The sequence below is a fragment of the Culex quinquefasciatus genome, chromosome 2, assembly GCF_015732765.1.
Source record: "Culex quinquefasciatus strain JHB chromosome 2, VPISU_Cqui_1.0_pri_paternal, whole genome shotgun sequence".
NCBI lineage: Eukaryota > Metazoa > Arthropoda > Insecta > Diptera > Culicidae > Culex > Culex quinquefasciatus.
Window position 1 is genome coordinate 70,640,755 of NC_051862.1, and position 15,289 is coordinate 70,656,043.

General features: G+C 37.3%; 1 protein-coding gene across 2 annotated transcripts in view; it reads right to left on the bottom strand.

The window, feature by feature from the left end:
* Positions 1 to 13,053, bottom strand: part of LOC6035956 (centrosomal protein of 164 kDa) — a 36,178-nt gene extending 23,125 nt beyond the window's left edge. Inside the window, exons 1-3 of one of the 2 annotated variants that reach the window (XM_038258336.1) lie at positions 12,835 to 13,053; positions 6,452 to 6,906; positions 5,973 to 6,084 (exon numbers count right to left, since the gene is read on the bottom strand). In XM_038258336.1, coding sequence (XP_038114264.1) covers positions 5,973 to 6,084; positions 6,452 to 6,527 — 188 coding nt within the window. In that variant the 5' untranslated portion in view covers positions 6,528 to 6,906; positions 12,835 to 13,053. The remainder of the gene's footprint in view (positions 1 to 5,972; positions 6,085 to 6,451; positions 6,907 to 12,834) is intronic. The other variant, XM_038258337.1, reaches the window with a different exon arrangement.
* Between the last annotated feature and the right edge of the window lie 2,236 nt (positions 13,054 to 15,289).

Genomic DNA, 15,289 nt, shown 5'->3' on the forward strand with positions numbered 1-15,289 from the left:
CGTTTATCATAATTATTGCTGATTTCTTTTTTAAGAACATAAAAGAACCTAAAGAACCTAAATATCATGTCTGCAACTATCACAAAATACATCAGACATCATTGCAGTTATGCTAACGTTGAAAGATTGCAAGTTATCTTTAAATTGACGAACATGTTGTTTATCGAGTTTATGTGCCTAGGTCATCATAGTTAAAAAAAGGAAAATAAATAACTAAAAACTCTACTTGTGATATGAAAACAAAAATCGGTTTGATTAAATAAATAAATACCAATTATTTTTTTAACAATTTATATGACAAATTTCGAGTCCTTTTGAAATGTAAATCGAGATTTCGAAAATCTGGAAATGCGTTTTTCAATCGAAAATAAGGAAAACTAGAACATTTTCTCAACCCCTTGGAAAAATAAAAAAAAACCTATACTTAATTTTGCTGTCATTCTGAGCGACGAAACGGCCTACTTTTCTCTACCAAAATTTAAAGAAGACGACCACATGGGGTAAGAGGAACAATCGGTCGTACGGCCGTAGTTTTTAACTTTTTACAATTTTGATTATTTCCAGTATGAGGAATTGTTGCTAGCAATGTAATTAGCTAATTCTACTGCCACATAACCACCAAAAAGACGTAAACGCCACGGGGCATAAGATTTAATGAAGTTTTTTTTTTTCAAAACCTTAGTTTCAGACGTGCATTGGCACGCTCTGCACTGGCACTTCAAATTTAGCACTTACACCAAGTTCAAAGCATGCTACTCCAGCCCAGTGCTAGTGCTATTATTTAGCACTCCCATTTAGCACTCATAGATTTTTTTCCTTTTTAGGGGCCTCAAGCAAATTTGATTAATGGCCAACGGGAATCTATTACAACTGCAACATACCTTATTCCAGATTCTTCCATAAAAAATAAATCTCAGGGTCCGCAAAATCTTCAGAATGTTTAAATTCAATTGTTTTCCCCTTTCAAATGCCAGCCTTGTCACGTCCATTTATGTGTCCAGGCCACCTGGAACTGATTTTCGGGTACTTCCAACGATCAACTTGTTCATTCCATGAAGCATATTTTTTTTTTCAGGACAATAATCTGCATTGATTTAAAAAAAATGTTACGAAAGCAAAAAAAAGTTCACCTTGAAGGGATCAGAACCATGGATCTTCTGCTTACATTCCTTGAACACTAGCACTGCACCAATTTCACAGATGAATTGTGGTTGTAGTTAGTTTCATCATATTCTGGACAATAACAACAGTAAACTTGAAATCAACAAATGAAAAAACAACCTGGTTACCATTTTTGTTCGAGTGCCAGGGCGAGTGCTATGATTGAAAGCGCAGTGCTATCCGTTAAAATAGCACGCGTGCTAACAGCGTGCAGTGCCAATGCATGTCTGCTTAGTTTTCTTATAATATTTGGAAAGTACAAAATAAGGCTTAGGGTTCGGTTTAGGGCTCATTCTATCATAATGATATTTTTCTTGATCAGTAGTGCCCCTACCAACGACTTTCACCTATTATAAAGTATGATTAAACTTTTGGTTATTTTTGTTGAGAGCTTTTAAAAAATCTTGTTCAGGTGGGGCAAGTGTATGGATTTTTAGTATGGAAAAAATACGAATTGGTGCAACAAAATTTTTTTACTGGGAAAAAAATAAATAAAAGAACTTAAAAACTGATAAACAATTGATTAAAAAAAATGTTCATACAAAAATATAGTGATATTATGAAAATTAACTATTTATCATCTAAGTAAAAAAATTTTTTTCGTAAAAACGATTAATTTTTTAATAAAATATTATTATTTGATCTAAAAATGAAAGAAAAGTTCAAATACATTGTAATCTGATGTATCTAAGTTAGAGATGGGCTTTTTTGATCGAACCGTTCTTATGAACCGGCTCAAGCTAAAGAACGAATGAGCGACCGCTCAAAAAAAATGAGCGGCGGTTCATTTTATGAACCGGTTCTTTTCAAAGAACCGTCAAATCAAAGAGCGAGTCGAAGAACGAACCGAACGAGAGCAAATGAGCGAGAGCGAATGAACGGAAAGAACGAACGGAGCGCTTGATAAGCGTCGCTCGCGCCGTCGTCGACGTCGTCGAACGGCGTCGTTTTCGCTCACTCTTTCGTTATTTCGCTCTCGCTCATTCGCTCTCGTTCGGTTCGTTCTTCCACGCGCTGGTGGTGACGGTGCTGTGGAGAAAAGAGGGGAAACTAGGTTCTCACCGGTCGCCTCAAATTCCAACATTTTGGCGCACTTTATGCTTGTTGCTAGCCTGTGTCGGAGCGCCTGTGATTTTGAATCAGCTGACTGTCGCCCGATGTTGCATGATCTCATTATGAAAATATCGATACATTTCTCAAATGTTATGTACATGAAGTTGTTACACGCATTCGAACATAGTTCGTATGCTAGATTGCGGTTTTAATCCATGTATTGGACCGTTTATGATTTAAAATGTAATTTACCACAGCACATCACACAAACTTGGTACTCTTTTGTGGTAATTGTTCAATAGATTTATTAAGGCATTTTTTTAGATCTTCTTTTTTGACGCTTGTTTTGATCATTCATTTGTTGTCATGAATTAAAGTTGTTCTTATTAAACAAAAAACTGCATTTCAAGACTAATTTATTAATTGCATCTGAAAAAAAAACTCAAGTTTGTTTACCTCTCTATGAAAAAAGTTTTCGATATTTGTGGATTTCAGAGATCAATGTTTTTCTTTTTTCATATAAAACGTTTATATTTGAAATGCTTTCCAAAAAAGGATAAAGCAAATCGACGGTTTTCTATGTTTTATGGACGATCTCCAATCTGTTCAGAATAAGTGCGATGAAAACATGTATTTTTGAATTATCAATCAACAAAAATCATACGAAGTGTGACACTCATGGACACTCCATTGGTCGTTTGAAAAAAAAATCTAAATATCTTGAGCACATGTTTCAGTTCATTCCAGTCTATTTTCTGACTTTGAGCGAAATGAGCGGATGAGCCGTTCAAAAGAGCCGCTCATTTAAATGAGCGAACGAAAATGAGCGGCTCACAGAAATGAGCGGTTTTGCCCACCACTAATCTAAGTGATAACAGTTCAATTGTTAGCAAATTAACATGTTTTTTCATGCATTGTTCCTCTTGCCCCAGCGGGTTGTTCGTCTTGTCCCACTAGTTGAGTAGAACGTACGGAAATCAAAAATTTTAAAATCATTTTTTTTACATTAAACAACGGTATTTTTTAAAAACTTGTTCTATCAAAGTTTTAGTCAAGACCTGGAATAAGATGATTATAAAAAAATCCGACAGATTTTTTAACGTTTTTAATGGGTTCTAACGAGCATTTCCTTAGCTTGTTACACTTGCCCCACTTTCCCCTAAACTAGCTTTCAAAGTGACAAATGTCAGTTAACTAAGAATTCGATTAATTCTAAATTTTTGAATTGTTTACTAAAATATCAGTAGATGAAAATTCAGTAAAACAGTTTAGTTGTACAATGCATTTTACAAAACTTTTATCATAAAAATGTTGAAACCACGCCAAGTTATAAAAAAAAATTCTGATAATGTTTACCTAAAATGGCTAAAAAAACGGTACGATTAATAAAAACATCACAATTCAATTAAATTTTACATAGAAAAAATAATTTCGAATTATTTGCGGGAAATTTTCATTTTCGAGATATTTGAAAAAATCAATATTTTTTCAAAAATTTCATAAAGCTCGAAGGTAAAAAGTTTTCAAAATCGAAATTTTTGTGATAAAAAGGTAATAAAAAATAATAAAAGTGCTGTTTTTTAACACTACACGAATCCTAACCTAAAACATTGCCATATACACCATTCGATCACAAAATTCATTCTCAGGCAAGGGTCCTGATTGCTCCAAAAAGCCTCAGTCACTCGCGAGCACAAATCTAGAGCCACGAAAAACTGCTCTGGTGTATTTCTACCATTTGTCACTTCCAAACCAATCACTACCGAATACTGTGATTTGCTCTCCCTCTCATTCCAATCGGGAAGTTCAGCGAATGGGTCAGAGAGATCGATTTCGTTAAGTCGCTCTAAGTTGACTGGGAATAGTTTGCGATCGGCTTTGCCTTGATTATTTGAGAAATTGCTTTAAAACAATGATATAAATAATATTTTGCAATTTTGTTGTTTACACAACATCAAAGACACATTTGGCAGCAATTTCTACCATACCAAATTCTAATTGACGGCAAACTGTGGTAGTGCAGGCCAAATGAGCACCGCGTTAGTATTTATATGGTTCTCTCCTCTCTGAGCATATTCGTTTGTGACTCGGGTTGACGGACGGAGTAGGAAAAGAAATTCACGAAGTAGGTATTTGTTTCGCTGAGTGGAGCGATTGAGCAAGCCGCTGCCAGCCTGTTGTGTTCGCTCGCGAATGGTTGCGCGCTCTGGTCGGCAAAGATTCGTTCGGTGATGAGCAGCGATGGAATAATGGAATCATCATCAAAAGAAAATCATTAGATGTTCATCAAGAGAAAAAAATCCGAAGGGAGCATGGCTCTCCTCTCTCGCGCACGAAAGATCGGTAAAAGGAATCTAAAAAATATCATCATCTTGATTATTCGGCGGAACATCTTTTTCACTACTACACTTGCAAGTGTAACGTCACACGTCGAAAAATGACCTGTCACATTTTGTAGATGGGCAATAGAGTTATCTACGTGCGCATGTATTGCGTGTACGTACACGAAAAAGATTGAGGTTAAATTTTGTACCCACCAGCAAAACAAATGGGGTGCTGGTGTGCGTGAGCTCGGGCTTAGATAACTCTATGTGTGTAAACAAAGTGAAATAAATATTTTTGAGTGGTGCTGACTAGGAAATTCACAAAAAATCATCAGCAAATTGATTTTCTTGGAGAATTTCGAAGCGATTTTCTTTTGCGTGATTTGCCTCCTCTCTCTTTCGCGGGTGAAGAAAGTTCGCAAGCGAAATTGATTTTTTGCGACTATTCCATCCCTGGTGAGTGAGTGATTTCTGATCTTTGAACTGAAAAACAGGACCCTTGTTCTCAGGATACAAACTTTTGGCTAAAATGTTTTTTTTAGAAAAGGTCCTATAAACATATAAAAGTTAATAGCTTATAAGATCATTTTATAAAAAAAACTCTAGAATTATAAAAAAATAATTATTTGAAGACTTCTCATTGCACGCATCTTGCACCAATGCACGCACCATGCGTCTCCTTTTAATAGCTCGTTCAAATAAATTATGGAGAAGCATGCTTGAAGATATTTGTTCAATCGTAGATTTTATTTAAACATTTCATTTGATTTTGACAATTTTCTCGTTTTCTTTCCATGATACCAGACAATAGTTCAGCAATAATGATTTATCCATACTGCGTGTAAGCCAGCTTCGCAAAAAAAATCCAACCTTGCATTAATCATAAAAGAAAATCTCGCCCAAACAATCTTCAAACCGATAAGAAGCTTTTCGCAAACGACCCAAGTGACAGCGCGAATTCTACCATGAACCCATCATCCCAGCCTATAGAAGGTAAGTTTCGTACTAGAGGTAGAGGCCAAAGAAAGCAACATTTCATCCAATAAAAATATACATCGCTGAATACTTTTTTTTTTCATTGTCGGTACCGCACCCCATGTCAAACTCAGCCCGTAATATATTCTCTTTATTATATAATTTCTATAACGGAGCGAGACTGCGACGAGTACAACAACCCCCCCATCGACAAGAAGAAGATGAAGAAGACGATTTTCCCCGAATCAGGTTACGTACGTGAATCGGTAGCTTTTTTGAGCGGTGACTAAATTTCCCTTTTTAGAACAAAAAGGCAGAAGGCCCCGGTTGAAATCTAATTAAACTTTGCAGCATCCCTTCCCTCGGGGGAAAATCAACTTTTTCATAGAAAACTAATTTTAACCTATCGATATTTTTCTACATTTCCCCGTGTGTGTGTGTGTTTGTCTGTGTACTCACCAGGGTTTCCAGTTTTCCGGCAGTGGATGCAGCAGCCCCTGGCGAGCCAGATAGATCAGGTTGGTTTCGTTTTCCGGATCGATGCCAATCTTGACCGCATACTCGAGGATTTCTGTGGGCGAAATTTCCAGCCGGGGCAGCAGCAAAAAATTGGACGAAAAAAAAGAAATGGAAATTGTTGGAAAAGTGGCCGGCCGTGTGCAACAGCGAGAGAGTGCCGAGCTGGATGAGTGGACAGATTTTCTTCGCGGAGATTTGTGGGGGAAAAAAGAAGGCAATTTGCGTTCACAAAGGCAAGAAAAGCAAGCAAAATCTGTGCCCTGAAAAGGCCTATCTCAACAGGACAAAGAAAATGAATGAACAGAAAAAGATGAGCAATATATCGCATATATCCTTAAATCATTGATTTTTCTCGATTCAGGCTTGGCTCTAGAGGGGGGTTGGGCCATTTGTCCTCCTTTCCCGAAGGGGGGCCGTACCTTCCTTCGACGGCTCGTACGTTGAGAAGAAGATTTCCTCCGGGTTCGTTCCGTCCAGCGATCCAAACGAAGTCATAGTCCTGGCAGGATTCGAAACCTCTCGAAGTCCACTTGGAATTGTGTGTCTCACGCTGAAGAGGTCCTCCGATTCTCTTCACACTTCACTGCACTCCATGTTGGGTCACTCCGACTTCCACGAAGAAATCCCGCAGGTCACCGTAATCCGGCGATCCTAGACCGAACTCCCTTGGTTTCTTCCCTAGACACTGTTATTTTTAGCTTTTCAAAATTTTGCTCTTCTTTTTTTCGCATTAACCCTCAAGGGGCGAGGACATCAACGCAATATACACACACACACAGACACAGCTCACACATACACACTCACGGCGGCGGCAGCTCGGAAAAAAGCACGTCCTGTCGGGTCGAATGCTGAGAAATTTGTGTGAAAGCTGCTGCTGCAGGAAGGAAGCGAAGCACATCAGCACAGATACATTTCGGAAAGCTACGCGGGCAGGGGACATGGCACACACGCAAAGTGTGCGACTTCAGCTGGTGCAGAAAGGATGTATTTGGTAAGCGAGCTGGTGCGCATGTGCCCTCTCGCCACCCCTCCCCCGCTCGGCAAAAACATATGAGACACCCGACGAAACCACACAACCCGTTTGGCGTTGGTCCTCGGTTTGGTTTGAGGGAGGTCGTCACGGAAGAGATGGTGGATGCTTTATTTTGAGGGGGGGTTCTGGCGAAATTATGAGTCTTTGAAGGAATTTTCTTGCAGCATGGCCAATACTTTTGAGGAACTTTAATTCTTCTATTAAATTTAAGCTTGTTATTTATAGTCTGGTAATTGCAAGCTTAGTTAAGCAACTTTTGCTTTTCAAAAACTTGACACTTGGTTTATGTTTGACTTAACTTTTTTTTTCTGATAGTGTACTGCCGTTCTACGCATAATTGTCCCATGTCAGTTTTGGGCGATTTTGACTTTATGACATTTTTAAGTTTAGTTTGATGTGTACTTTAAGAAAAACACATAAAATCTGGTACTTTGTGCGGAAACTCATGAAAAACAACACCAAGTCTGTTTGTCCCATCGTTAAACTTCTACGCATAATTGTCCCACCAAGTATTTTCTTACACGGAATCAATAGTTTTACTAAGTATAATGTCTTGTTTACCTTTTGTAGAGCAAGAGAATCACAAAAAAGGGTGATCAACTGCTAACTGGGGCGATTAGGGACACATAGGGCGAATATAGACCTACGGGACAATTATGCGTAGAAACACAGAAAACGGTCGAAAAATTACAATCGCGTTTTTCTCAGTTGCACTTTTTCGAACATGGGACAATTATGCGTAGAACGGCAGTGTAAACGAAACTATTGGCACTACGCCCCCCGGGGCATGGCCTTCCTCTAACGTGGGATTTCTGCTCCAGCGCCTCTGACGAGACAGGGGAAACCGGGACCGACGTTTTACTTCACCATCCGATAGAAGCTCAGTGGATAAGGCGGGAATCGAACCCGCGTCTCATAGCATCATCGGGATCGGCAGCCGAAGCCGCTACCCCTGCGCCACGAGACCCACTGAACGGCAGTGTACCTCTGCCAAAACCTTCAAGGGGTCGTGCATAAACCACGTGGCCTCCTTAGGGGGGGGGGGGGTTGAAAATCTGACCAAAAAAACCACGAAAAGCCATGGGGGGGAGGGGGGGTCGACGGCTGATCACGTGGCCTATCAAAAAAATATTTTCTATAAAAATAAACATCAAAAACTGTGCTAATTAAATTTGTTGACATGCATACACTTCAATCTCAAGATACCTTGTATTGTCTTGTGAATCAAAAAAAAAAACAATTTCAGGATTATCGCGCAACATGTCGGTTTCACTACTACATTTGCAGGTGAATCGCCTATCATTAGAAAATAACCCGTCACGATTTTTCTTTTCAAACGATACTTATCTACTTTGAAATTCACCGAAAAATTGATTTCTGATTGATATTCATTCGTATGAGCGAAAGCCATTTTCTTCTCCCCGAGAAAAGGACTAAAGTGAATATGAGCTTGGCATTTCGATCTAAGAGATTGTCCATACTCATGAGTTACATAATTTGGGGTGTTATAACAATTCATTCGAACGAATTTTAGAACAGCTTTTAAATTTAGAAAATGTATATATTTTCCTGAAACTGTAAGTTTTATTTTACAAGCAGTCAAGGCACTCATTGATCCTCACACACATTTTAACCAATTAAGTTGCTATTCTGTACAATGTTGTTGCATAATATAAATCAGAACCAGGATCAGATGAATTTTTGATAAATTTCAAATTTCTCAAGAATTTCCGGGATTTCCCGGGCAATTTGAAACCCCGGGAAATTGAACGCTCTAAAAAGCCTCCAACACCCATTACTTTGTTTAGAAATCAAGAGGAAATCCATTTTATTCGCAAAAATTTAACACGTAGCCTTATGTGTGGGACAAACTTCAAAAGCGTTTTTCTCAGCATGCTGTTTTTGCATATGGGACATTTTTGGGAACATGGGCAGTATTCGTGAATAAAATTTTAATGTAACGTCATTAAAGATCAATATAAATAAAAAATATTTATTAATATTAAAAAAACTCATCTTTCATTTTTTTTTTTTCAACATAAATATCTCAGCAACCAAAAGTATGACCAAAATTGTAAAATTATAAAGAATTTCCTGATCTTTCAGCTAGTTATGTTTTCAATTAAAAAAAAATGGATAAATCATTTGCCAAATTTAACTTTTTGAAAAATTTATATTTAATAATAAATTAATGCGATCGATTTTTTTTATATATGCAGGTATATTTTTGAAGTCAGATTTTTCTAAGGATCTTATGTGACCATGAAAGATAGATTGAAAAAGGATAAAAAAACTTGAAACAATATTTAAGAAACAAAACTTTAATTTTTTTCTTAACTGTTTATTTTTGGAAGATTGGATTAGTCACTAAAATATTCCAACAATTTTTTTTATAAATAAATCAAAAACTTACAAAATATTTTAAACGTAGTATTTAAAAAAAGAACTGCTCATATTTGAAAGAATGGCAAAATTCTCAAAAACATTACAACAGTCAAGAATAGGTTTTAAAAATAAAATAAAAAATATTTTAGAACTCAAACTTTTTTTTTTTTTTGAAGAACTGCTCATATTTGAAGGAATGGAAAAACTCACAAAAATATTACGACAATGAAGAATATTTTTTTAAATAAAATAAAAGCTTAATGATATTTTCAGAAATCGAACCTTTTTTAAAGAACCTTAAAGAATGGAAAAAATCACAAAAACATAACGACAGTCAAGAATAAGCTCTTTTATAAAAATATAAAACTATTTTAGAAGTCTACTTTTTTTTAAGAACTGCTCATGTTTGAAAGAATGGAAAAACTCACAAAAATATCATGACAATCAAGAAAAGGTTGTTGTTAGAAATAAAAATAAATTTCCATCATATTTCAGAAGCGATTTTTTTTCAAAGAACCGCTCATGTTTGAAAGAATGGAAAAATTCACAAAAATATTATGACAATCAAGAATAGGTTGTTTTAGAATAAAAAAAATGAGAAGTCGCCTTTATTTCAAAGTACTGCACTTGTTTGAAAGAATATTATCCCATTCTCATACTCACAATATCTCACTCACAGAAAAAAATCGGATTTGTTAGTAAGAAAATATGTTTTTCAAGAATATTTAAGAAGTTTATAATTATTATTATTTGTTTCATTTTTTCACATTCGACCTTTTATTTCTACGACGTTTTGTCCAGTTTACCTTTTGTCCATTCGACCTTATGTCTTTCGACCTAATGTCTTTCGACCTTATGTCTTTCGACCTTTTGGCATTCGACCTTTGGTCCATTTGACCTTTTGTCGCACATCCGAGAAATAATGGTACAAAATTACTTTTTTGGCCACATGGAATCAATGCTCACTTGTTTATGTAATATTTTTATCCGTTTATTTGGTTTGATTTTTTGAGCCCAATTCATAGTCTAAAAGCATTTATATTTGATATGCATTACATTGTTTGCAACTAAATAATTTTGGTTTTCAGTTTGTAATCGAACCACTGGTAGGAGACAAACTTTTTCTCAAATTTCTTGTTTGATAGGGTTAACAAAAAAAAAGTTTTGATAATCTTTTTTTCTGTAACATTACAATTAAATTGTATATTGTAAAATAAATGTATTTAGTGAAAAAAGGAGGTCAGATTGATGCAGACAAATGCATCGTAAATTTAATTTTTGAATTAAACAAGTTTTTTCTGATTTTTCAGATAAATAAACCACGTGCCCATAAGGGGGTTGGCGAGAAACCACGAAAACCATGGGGGTAGGGGGTCAAAAATTCAAAAAAAGGCCACGTGGTTTATGCACGACCCCTTATAAGTATCTTTTGACAGAATTTTTAAGAAATTTTTACAATATGGTTGGCAGGTTAACCACTCGCTCCTAACTTCATTCAATTTGCTGATTTTCACTATAGTCAAACAACTTTTTTTTTGTAAGACTGTTGATAGAAACTTGCTTGTCAAAGTGCTGGCTGATATGCCAATATTAGAGGCACGATGGAGTTAGATGCTGTTCTCCTTAGTCAAACGAGTAACATAAAGTTTTGCAAACTTTTTATTTTTGAGACCACAGATCCGATAATTACGTGCAACTTTAAAAAGAAAATTATGCTCAAGAATTTATTGAAATTTTGCAAATTTCTGGTAATTGCATAACTGTATCAAGTATTTTGTTGTACTTTCTGAGTAAAAAAATATTATTAGAAGTTTTGGCTTGAAGTTTGAAAATGAGCAGTTCTCTACGGAATCAGTCTTTTACTTTTCTTACTAAAGAAAGGTATAGGGTTTGCTTTTGGCTCCGACTCCAAATCAAGCTTCGTTCTCAAATCGTTTCTCGAGAAATATTCATTCTATAAAACCCACAGGTAAGCGTGGTTGCTTCTCACACAGTCGGCCTGGGTTCGGTTCCATTTTTCGAGACGAGATTTGTCTGATCACTCCTTCCGTCGGATGGGGAAGTAAATGTTGGCACCGGTCTAACCTAGAGGTGTTAGGTCTATAACTCAGTCCAGGTGTATGAGTCGTCTTCCTGGATCCAGCCTCGGTGGAGTCGCTGGTAGGCAGTTGGACTAACAATCCACGGGTCGCGTCAGTTCGAATCCCGGGGTGGATGGAGGTTTGCAATTGCCTCAACAATCAAGCTTTCGGACACCTAGTTTTCGAGTAGGAATCTCGCAATCGAGAACGCCAAGGCAATGCTGGAGAGCGAATAATTTAATTTTTTTTTGCTATCCAAAACTCTACATTTTTGGCATTTGTTTAGCAAAATACATTTTGACAAATACAACAAAAAAAATGATTTTTTAAAACATTTAATGAAAAAATGCGTACTTTTTAAGGGTTTACATAGATATAGATCGGCAAAAATGTCAAGAGTTGGAATAAACATACACTCAAACTTAGTTTAAGTCTGTTTTCATGACCTTAAAGTACAGTACATGTTCTGGAACTGGGCTGAGAACGTAGCCCAGTCAGCCCACTGAACAAAACATTACGAAGGGGGCCACCAATGGACAATATTTTCCTGATGAAATATAAGAATAAAAGTCACTCAAATGTATTTACAATGCTTCAAGACATTTGGTTGAATCATTGCCGAGATACAGTTATATAGGTACGGGGGGTCACGTTATCTTAACACTGCTTGGACCAAATCGGTTCAAAATGTTGGTGAAGACTCATAAGGCTGCTGCAAATATTTTTAGAAGTTTATGTCCCTCGACTCTGGCAAATTCGTCGGGGGAAGGCAAACAAAATATAAAAATTGAAATTTAAAAAAAATGCAAAAAATGCATTTCAGATTGTTTTCAGTTGATTAGACTTCCAACTCTATTAAAAAATTTTGAAGTCACTCCCGTAATACGAACTGACGAGCTTTGGATTATGAGTCCAACTGCCTACGAGCGACTCTACCGAGACAGGATCCAGAGAGACGACCTGGTCTGTGCTAACGAACTAACCTCTAGGTTAGACCGGCTTATGGCTTATGGCTTGAAATCATGAAAAATACTAGTTTTCTTATGTTTAACGTTTACTTCAATAATAACCCGGTTCTGTACAAAATCTAAAATACACGTAGAGCTGATATCTCTCACCTCAAAAGTTCTCTCCTTGTAGGAAAAGTCCTCAAATATCTACCACCCCTTCCGGACGTTAGCATAAAACATAACAGTTATGCACACACACACATATACACAAAGCACTCGCACACACAACTCGCCGAGCTTTCGTGAGCAAAGGAGAGAGAGAGAGAGTTGTGCACCGTTACCATGCCACCCACCTCGTGAAAACTTTCCCTGAACCGTAGAAAGGATCTCACTTTTATCAACTTTTATTCAAATTATACTTGTATTAGAACTTTAACCTTATGTTTCACTCAATTATATTCACTTGTCACATTTGCACACTAATTTACAAATCGTTTTCCCGTTGTTTTCCTCGCAAAAACACTCATTTTCCACGCAGCACACACCCACTAGAGAACCTTCTCTAACACCCACGAAGGACACGTCTAGAGAACCTTAAAGAGAAGCGACAAGGCACTCAAGTAACTCACTCTCCCTGAAAAGTAACTCAAGAACTCGGGCGAAAAGAATATTTTTGTTCTTGAAAAGCAAGAAGTATTGTAATCGTATGAATAAAAAATATTGGTTTTAAATAATAGTTATTAAACATTTTCAAGATCAATTTGTAATTTGTTAATAAAAGTTGATACACCCTTACCAAAAATCATGATTTTTTGAGTTCCAAATCCCACTTTTCATACGATTTTTTGAGTTCAGGTACTACAACCATAAAAATGGTTATATGGGTTGAACCGAAAAATTCGTATGAAAAGTGTGATTTGGAACTCAAAAAATCATGATTTTTGGTAAGGGTGTAGGAGATAAACGGTTCGTTAATTAAATGTTGTGATTTAATTTATATTTTTTGCATTCGCATTGTGTGGGTGAACAAGGTGAACAAATTCGGCCATACTCTGGGACCTCGAAACGGTAACCGGGGAGTCCGATGGCTTTTGTGGGGAAGTTCCGCGGTGGAGATGACCCTGGCCAGGGTGGCAGTGTCAACGGAAAGGAACAGATCGCGGACGCGGAATCCGAACGAGCCGCATTATGCGCGGAACACGATTCCGGCCGAGCGTGTCAAACGTCACGGGATTTATTTCAAGGCACCGTGCGTGTCGAAGGCGTTTTCGATCCGGGACCAAGTCGCAGATGTTGGGCTACATCGATCATGGCTTGTCTGAACGCTAGTGTGTCGATTCTTGCCGCAGCTAATCCGGCGTACGGCCGTTACAACTCACCTCACACTATCTAGCAGAACAACAACAATCTTCGTCTGGCCAAACACATCACCTTCGTCCACAGCCATGGAAAGCTGCCGGTCATCCCGCCGGAACTATCCGAGAACATTGTCAATGTGTACGTAGACACAACCACCGCGGCATGACCTTCACCTCGGACCGAAACTTGCTGAGAATTCTGCGCCTCTTGACCGCCCTTACCCGGCTCAGTCTGGCCGACGAAGTCGACAAGGATGACATGTCCGTCTGTTGGAAATATCCAAGGACTCGCTGTACCAAACCGAGCAGAAAAGACCACTCAGTAAGTTACTTTATAAATGACTCCAATTACGCCCGTACCAACAAATCTTTCTTTATTCACAGCGTCCTTAACACGTCGGACAAGATCTTTGCGCTGATGCGGAAGTTGGTCGGTGCGATCAAGACGGTCAAGATCTCGGACGTGATGAAGCGCTGCACGACAAAAGGCTACAAGCTGGCTTCAAGAATACGAGTAGGGGCAGGGGGGGGGGGGGGCAGAATGGACCGCCTAAGGGAAATGCACCAAAAACCATAGAAAAACATAAAAATTTATGAATCCAGTGTAGTAGGCTTAAGCTTTGGAATGTTCCCTTCTATGTTGTATACTCACGGGACCCCCACAGACCGTTATTATGCAGAAAAAATTTCCACCCAAACCAATGATTGGACATGGTTTCTGGGACCATTCTGCACCTCTGAGCCAAGTTTCAAAATATTTGCCGGCAGAAATTTCGAATACGGTCAGTTTTAGTATTTTTAGTTGAAATTAAGGGGAAATCGCATGTAAAATGCATAGGAAAATTTCAAAGTATCAATGTTTTAACTCTAAAACGTTACTGGTCATGGTTTTAAATTGTACTTACATGTAGTAGAATGATATAAAACGATTCACGGAGCTGACTTAGCCGGATTAAGCCTTAGTTAAGTGACTTAAGTGCATTATTTATAACTAAAATGGGGTAACTTTGAGCCAAGGGGTGACAATGTACAAAAGATTGTTTTGATAAGCATTAAGTTTATGCCAATATTTGTTTGTAGACTGCTTAATTTGGTCTATTTGGTTCCCAACCCCAACAATAATTTGATGATATTGCTTCGCAAATCGCAAATTGATATGTTTAAAAAGGTCTATAGATTTTAAATCACCTATAAGTGACAAATTTAAAAATGATGCGCACATGTTCCAGTTCTGAATTGATTCTTTCTGAATACAAATAAAAGAAAAACAATTATGTGACGTGGCAAGTTTGTAGCATTGCATTAATAATAAAATTGTTTTTTTTTTTTTGTTTTAAAACGTTTAGAAACTTGAACCATACCAACGAAATGTAGTGAGTATTTCAGCTATCATTTAGCCAAACATTTTTGTTGCCCTGTGTAATGATTATAATTAGCAAAAGTTTAATGG